General features: G+C 39.5%; 1 protein-coding gene across 1 annotated transcript in view; it reads left to right on the top strand.

Annotated features, from left to right (window-relative positions):
- The window catches only part of LOC106526483 (SH3 domain-binding protein 5), a gene marked incomplete at its 3' end in the record, with an annotated part of 16833 nt that overhangs the window by 450 nt on the left and 8600 nt on the right, over window positions 1–7783 (top strand). The window contains 2 exon segments of the mRNA XM_014021101.1: window positions 80–142; window positions 6789–6917. Coding sequence (XP_013876555.1) covers window positions 80–142; window positions 6789–6917 — 192 coding nt within the window.

The following is a 7783-nucleotide window of genomic DNA, read 5'->3' as shown; positions in this document are numbered from 1 at the left end:
CCCCCCAAGTCTGTTTTTTTTCCTCTACAGCCCCTCTTCCCTGTTTTTGTCTTCTCACACTTGTGTTTTCTGTAAACAGGGAGAACTGGAGAAGCTGAACCAGTCTACAGATGACATTAACCGCTGGGAGACTGAGCTGGAGGTAAAATAAAACACAAACCACCACGAATCGAGACAGTTTTACCTTCGTCCCTTTAAGGTTTTCCTGTTTGATTTGTGTGTTTTCTCAACCTTTGCTAAGAAACAGTGTCAACACCCTGAGGAACGCCTCGAAAAGAAAAAAAAAATCAGCTTCACATCTGGAGCTGCAGAAATGCCCCTGCAGCTGCCTCAACGTTTATTGTGAAAATACAAATAAAAGCCTTTGTAAGGACGAAAAAGACTCGAAAGTGAAAAACTGAAAAAAGCTTTTTATGTTTTTTTAATTGAAGGTTTGCATTCAGTTAGAGTTGAGCTACTGTTCAACAAAACCGAAACATTCCAGAGCCGAGCCGCAGTTCTTTTATTTATTTATTTATTTCCCTGAAAGTGGGCCTCGTCTGTTTCTCATTAAAGCTCCACTCAGATCCGGAGCTGATGGAGGACCAAAGAAAGGAATTCTAGTGAAGAATCCTGACATTTTTTAAAAACACGTTGTTACTTGTTCTCATTTTAAAACAGAAAACGCTTGCGACTCTTTTAGGAATTCACAGCGAGTAGATGGCTGTAAAGTTAACAGCAAAGAAGCAACACAGAGCTGGAGGTTGGAGGAAGTGCTGCAGGCGCTTTTTCTCCTACAATCTGGAGCTGATTTGTAAAAAAAAAAGTACAGTTGTTTAGAAACATTTCAGGGCCGTGCGCTCATACCACCATCCTCTCGTTTTGCCTCGACAAAGACGTGTGTGTGTGTGTGTGTGTGTGTGTTACAGAGAAACACATAAAGCAGTCAGTAAACGTGCAGTCATGGGAACATGAAAGTCCACCCTCTTTCAGTTCTGGGGTTTTACGATTCACGTCATAAAAGTAAAGATCTGGTTTTTACTGGACTGAAAAGATGCAAATCTAACCTGAAATGAACCAAAACACACAACAGATTCCTTAACGTCGTTATCAGTTCAATCAAAACCAAACCAAAGTGAAACAGCTGTTAGAAGTGAGGACTTTTCTTTAGCAGTGAGACTATCATAGAGGAAATTTAGCTCCACGCTTTGCTCCTTAAGGTTTTCAGTTCTGCACGGCTCTGTCGACTCGTGTTTACTTCGATCAGTTGAGGTCTGGACTGCAAGATGCCCAAAGCATCACCCCTGCACCCCGTCGGCGCTGATGGAGGTGTTTGTGCAGATGTGTGGTTTGGTTTTCTCCAAACGTGCTGCTGTGCATTATATGCAACAGTAAATCCAGCTGATTTATTTGCAACAATTTCCTTCATTTCGAGAGATTTGGAGATCGGCCGATACTTTGATAAGGTCGGTTGAAAAGATCAGCTTCTCATCTGCGTCCACAAAGGTCTGAATATCAGCCACTGTCCCCTTTTTGCTCTGCAGTGAGCACTACGTAACGTCCAGTTAAAACAGGTTTGTTGTTTCAACGGTATTGTCTGCCAGAAAAGTGCAATTGGTGCACCCCTAGTTATGTGTACACATCTCTACTATCTTGTTCCACAATTCAAGAAGTTCATTCGGTGAAACTTTGCTGAGCTGTGTTGCCACATTTACAGGCTTTCTCCTGCAACTCCTCCAAACAGACACACCTGTTGAGCCTCTTCCTATTTGTCCTGTCATGACCTTTAACCTTTAAGCTAACTGAGGCCTGTAGATTCTGTGTGGTAAGTTTATCTTTTGGAGCATTGCGTTGTCTGATCTGGATGGATAAGCATCTCATCAGTGTTGTGAACATATAAACGTAGCACAAAAAATAAGGAAATGTGTGTATGGTAGATTATTACTTTAAATCTTATACCGGTCACCTGAGTGGCTCGTTCTTTGGTTTTTCCGTTTCAAAATAAAATGAGAACAAACAAATAACTGGGTGAGTTTTTAGTTTTAAAATTAAATTAGACAAACATCAATTGCAAAAATAAGAAAAATTTTTTTGTTTAAATTTTAAAGAAGACCAATTATGGGTCCTAGAAATTTTTATGGTATGTCTGTGGGCTATCCAGACCATGTTCATTCATTTTAATGCACAAAATAATTCTCAGATAATAAAATTTCCCATTTTCTAGTTCTGCCTGCTCTGACTTCTGTTCAGAAGAGCTGTTTATGTTAATGAGCTCTGTTGGTAACACCCTCCAAAAATCTGTTGACTTTAACTCCGCCCTCCAAAGCCAGTGTTTACGTTAGCATGGCTAATAACAGCAGAAGCTCCGTTGTACAACCATATGAGAGACCCAGAGGCAGAGTCGTGGTCGCAGCTTCTTCTTTTTTCTCTCCCTCCTCTGCTCTGTGCTCACTCTGCATGCTGTTACCAGAGCAGGGAGCAGCAGTGGTCAAAATACCTCAGAAACTCAAACAAATAGGCTTTAACAAGGCTTTAATAAGTTAAACAATAGAGCTACATGAGAAAATGTGTTCATAACGAACGAAAAAAAAAGTTAATTGTGTCCAATCCGGTCTCAAACCCTGGTCCCCCACTCTCTGGTCCAACACTCTACCCATTGCCCTACTGGAGGCTTGTTGTGAAATGAGCTGTGCATTGCTCAACAACACGTGATGGCTTTTTATATTGAGGAGGAGGAGTCTCACCCAGGGGTTGCTARKTAAGGGGCTGAACGCAGGTTCCGGTGGGTTGTCGTACGGCTTGTGACGTCACAAAATGGCGGAAGTATAAAACTTGTCGTTAATATACATTAAAAATACATTTACTTACAGTAAATATGCCACTGGGTGCATTTTTTTGGTCCTAGGACTGTTTTTTAAGAAGTACATACCTAAAGTTGAGTATAAAAAGCTTTAAAAAGTGAATTTTGCATAATAGTTTCCCTTTAATGGTTAAAGCAAGGATAAGCTTTATATTTTGTTAGTGTACTGTTTGGGACCTTCTGGTGAAACTGGAAATTGTGGCCTGAACTCCTGGAGCGTTACATTTTCACTTCTCACCATGGAGTTATTTGTTTTATTTAGACGGAGTCTCATTGATATACCATGAACATGATTGCTTTAATATTCCAAGTTATGCAGAATTGGGTTTGAGCCATTCCCAAAATGTTTAGGAATGTTTTTTAGTCTTCTTCCAACTCTGCTTATTTGGCAACTTCCATCATCCCCAGTAACGCTACATAACTAAACAACCTTATATTTTATTTTAAATTTAAGTGTCTGAGTCAAAAATCTAAATAGTGTGGATTTTTAATTACTTCGATTTTTTTTTATTTTTACATTTTAGGATTTAAAAAAACAGCAAAACAGAAAAAACAAAACAAAGAATGAATACACAGATTCTCACAGCACAAGCACATTTTTATTTATTTTTTTGTGACATGATTTAAAAGGAAAATGAACAGGTGGTATAAGATTTATTGCCAAGAAGCATTGTTACAACAAAGAAATAATCTACCGAACACAAATATCTTTACTTTTTGTGCTAAGTATAGTTTTTTATCCTCCTTTTCTCCCCATTTTATTTAATTCCTTTATTTAACCAGGTAAAACCCCATTGAGATAGATCTCATTTGCAAGAAGGACCTGGGCAGAATCTGCAGTACACAACCTGGTTACACAAAAATAAATTACATTATATATAACATATTAAACTGAACCTTAATGGGCAGAAATGATAACTATTCTAAGGTCATTGCTGATGTCTTTCCTTCTCGAAAATGCATAAACACACAACTGTATGCACCAAAGTAAAATTTGTCTAAAACCTGGTAAGCCTACAATTGTTACGTAAAACTGCAGAGATGAAAGAGGGCGGACTTTCCTTTTCCATGACTACGTGAGTACTAACTGAGACTTTTTACTGCCTGGATTCAAAGCTGTGTCATTGTCTCAACACAGGAACGGGCAGACAGGAAACTTTCTGATGTAACAGGAAGTGAGTTTCCTGCAAAACCCCCCACCCCCCACCCCACTTTTCCTCTGTTCACCTCATTTAATGCTCCATCAGTTTTTACGAACAGGAAACAGGTGCTGCCTTTGTCGAGCCTTGGCTCTGCAAATTTCAGCCTATAAACATAGACACGCCTTCACACTCACAGATATGCTTACAAACAGATTTTAATCATGCTCTCTTGCTTTGCAGTTCAGCCACAACCGTACCCACAATGCAACTGTTCACAGATCTGTTCGCTCCCAACAGCCCGTTACATCTTTCTGATCAGATTATGTGGGTAAGGTTGCTCAGCCACTTGAGGGCTCATTATACAAAAAAATGAAGCAGCAAAACATGTTTGAAAAGCCACCATGTTTATGTCTCTGCATTTTTTTTTACATCAGAGAAAGTTAGGATGGTATGAAAAAATTAAATAAGAACTATACACTGATTCTTACAGAGCAGGGGCGGAGCCAGAGGGGTGGCCAGGGAGGCCAATGCCACCCCTGGCACTTGATTAGCCACCCCAGGTTCCATTCTTAAATAAATGACAAGTGGGTGGGGATCTTAGATTTTGTATTTGCACCCTTATATTGTTAAAGATTGTTTTCTGATACTGCTGCGCTTTATAAATTTTCAGCTGAGATTTATAGCCGTATATAAAATTAGCATTAGGGGTTAGCTTAATTTGGGCCTAGTATGTGATCATCCTTAGCTACTCCACAACAAATTTCATCTCAATAAGTCTTAAAATGGATGAATTATAGCTATGTAAAGTTAGCTTTGGTGGCCATCTTGAATTTTTGATTAGCATTGTTTTTGGCTACTTCAGCCTTTTATGTCCAAAAATGACTGAATGAAAAGTTGTGACTAGCATTTGTGTTTATTTATTTTTGTTTTGTTTTCAGCATTCTTAGCTATTATCATACAAAATTTCAGCTCAATAAGTTGAAGCCAGGTGGAAGTAGCTGTGGTGGCCATTTTGAATTTTCAAATCCAGAGTGCTCTTCTATATTTGTATGTCCCCGCCCCCACCCAAAAACAAAGAAAAGAAACAAAACACAAGACAAAACAAAAAAGACAAAAATACCACATTGTGCACCCCTTGCAAAATATTCCAGTTCCGCCCGTTACTGTGCAAACTAAAGATTATTTTTTTCTCTTTACCTTAAAGTTATTTTAAAAAAATACTTAATTTCCTGTTTTTAAGGCCTATAATACAGGATGTTTTGGAAAAAGTTGTAACGGTTGCATGAATATTACTTTTTATCTCTCCATTTCACCTCAAATGAAAGGCATTCTGGTTATGTGAACAGTATTGAGCTGTTTCAGGAGCTCTTTGTCTCATTCTTGATGCAAAACCATCTAAAATATCCAACACAAACTACTAACAGATTTCAGAGATTCATGTTTCCCTGTAGGAATAATATTAGGATTTTCTGGTTGGACCTGTTCCAGGTTATAATTTGGAAGTGCTACAGCTAGCTACTGCTGCTATTTTTGCTTACAAATAGATAAAGTTCTATGTAAATAGATGTGTAATGCAAATATAAATAGTGTTCATGTGAAGACTAACAGGAGTTTTTTTTAAGTCAGTACCTCACTGGGCTGCAACTGTTGGTGAGTAATTGCAAACAACATTTCTCAGTGTTACTGGCAGGAGCGTTGCAAGAAAGTTGTAATTTCTTTTCAGTTGTGTACAAATTAGACATGTGCAGAAGTACCAGTTCTGTGAGATTTTGCATGAAAATTTATATATTTTCTATCAATTTTATTTCTCCTCTAATTCAATGCTCAAGACAAAAATGTCAGATGGTGTCCCTAGTGTGATTTTGTCTTATTTTTTAATAAGGAACATCTGTTTATGTTAATTTGCAGCTGTAGAATGAAGCAGTTCTAGGGGGTCCAGGGGTATATTTTGTGAAATATCTACTCAAAACTCTTGCCATTTGTAGAGTATTTTACTAACTCTTTGGGATTAACAAATCAACATAAAATTAGTGTTTTATGAAGGTAGAACTCTGAAAACCAGACAACTGGAACTTTATCTGAGATCAGAGCTGAAACTTTTATTATCCTTATTTTGTTTTCTGTTTACACACAGCACCAGTCTTGACTGCATCATGTGATTCTTTTATCATGAAACATCCTCTGCATCATATAAACCTCATCTAGGAACAAAGCAGAACAAGTTACCTTCATAATCCAGAGTAACCAGGGATTATTACAGACTGAATCAACTAAACTCTGATAAAAAGTTATAAAATATTATTTTTGTCCCCCATTTGTGTCGCCCCCTAAATGGACGGCACCCTAAGCATTCGCCTATTTTGCCTATGCCACGGTCCGGCCCTGCTCCTTCTAAACTCCAACAGTCGTGATCCAGTGAGAGAGAAGCTTTAGTGTTGACGACGGAAAGTGTTGGACATCCATGAGGCTCGTACTTTTAATTGAAGAAATTTCTTCATTTATTTCCCAATATTTTGCGTTCTAGAGGGAGAAATATTCAAACAGCTGATCAAAGATCTCAAAGGCTCAGCCATTTGTAGATATGCTTCTTGGACCAAGTTGTTTGGAAACCGATCAGTGACTGCTTCAGTTACAGATGATTTGAAGACCAAAGTCATCTCAGGCCCAATTTGAGGCTTATGACTAAAAGACTGTAATTGTCCCTCCATGAGGCTGCTCTCACGGCGCTTTCAGCTAACCATGACGACACCAATAAGCTCAGCTTACACAAATGTCCTGATAAGTTTATACATCCTTTTTGTGCACAGGACTACCGTCAGAGGTTTCGGGCTGTGCTGGTGGAAGCTACATTGAAGCTGGACTATCTGATGACGAAGTATGGACGAGCGGTGGATGACTCCAGACCTTACTGGGAAGCCCGCAAAATGGCAAGAAAGGTACACACAAACACACACAGAGTGGGACGCTGAGGTCGGCTGACAGAGACGGTAATGGCCGGCTTAACGAGGATTAGCAACGACAAGTATGAGGAGCTCTGCGTCTATCTGCTTAAAGGGAGCAGTCACATGACGTCTATTTTTACACTCTGCCTCCTAATGTCACGTTCAAACACAACCCCTCTGTGTTGAGAGGAAGTTTGCAAATATGTGTTCTGCTTTCTGTACCCAAAACTCTTTTCTTGGGTTTTGGCACCACTGCAAGTGAGTAGAACAAGTTCCGCTGTGGTTTTCTGTCCAAACTGCATTGTTTCCCCTGCAGCGGGTTGTATTGTCTGTGTTGTAGTTCCTGTTCGTTTCTGATTGGATGCCACTTAAAGCGTAGAGTTTAGTGTGGCCCTGGTTCAGCCACTGGATCTTATGAGTCAGACTTGGGAGGTCTGACATTTGTGTGTCATAACTGTGCTGAAATAGATGGTGTATTTATAAGTGTGTGTTTGTCCTTGTTTTTCCTACATGGTGGGGCCCAGTTTTAAGGAAAACGCAGCCTCATGGGGTCCGGGTGCTCCTTGGGCCCTACAACTTCAGAGGTTCATTTTGGGTGTGAGGGTTGGGTTTAGGACCAAGATGTGAATTGAGTTTAGGTTAGTTTTAGGGTCAGGTGAGGCTGACCCTAAAACTAAGGCTAACCTGAAACTAAGACACCAACCCTAAGGCTAACCTCACAGGTTAGCCTTAGGGTTGGTGTTCAGTGTTAGGAAATAAAATTGCCAAAAAATGAATGGAAATCAATGGACGGGCCCCACAAGGATATAAAAACGTGTGTGTGTGTGTGTGTGTGTGTGTGTGTGTGTGTGTGTGTGTGT

Source organism: Austrofundulus limnaeus, unplaced genomic scaffold, assembly GCF_001266775.1.
Source record: "Austrofundulus limnaeus strain Quisiro unplaced genomic scaffold, Austrofundulus_limnaeus-1.0 Scaffold278, whole genome shotgun sequence".
NCBI classification, from domain to species: domain Eukaryota; kingdom Metazoa; phylum Chordata; class Actinopteri; order Cyprinodontiformes; family Rivulidae; genus Austrofundulus; species Austrofundulus limnaeus.
The sequence above is the reverse complement of the archived record's forward strand: the minus strand, read 5'-3'. Positions and strand labels throughout refer to the sequence as shown.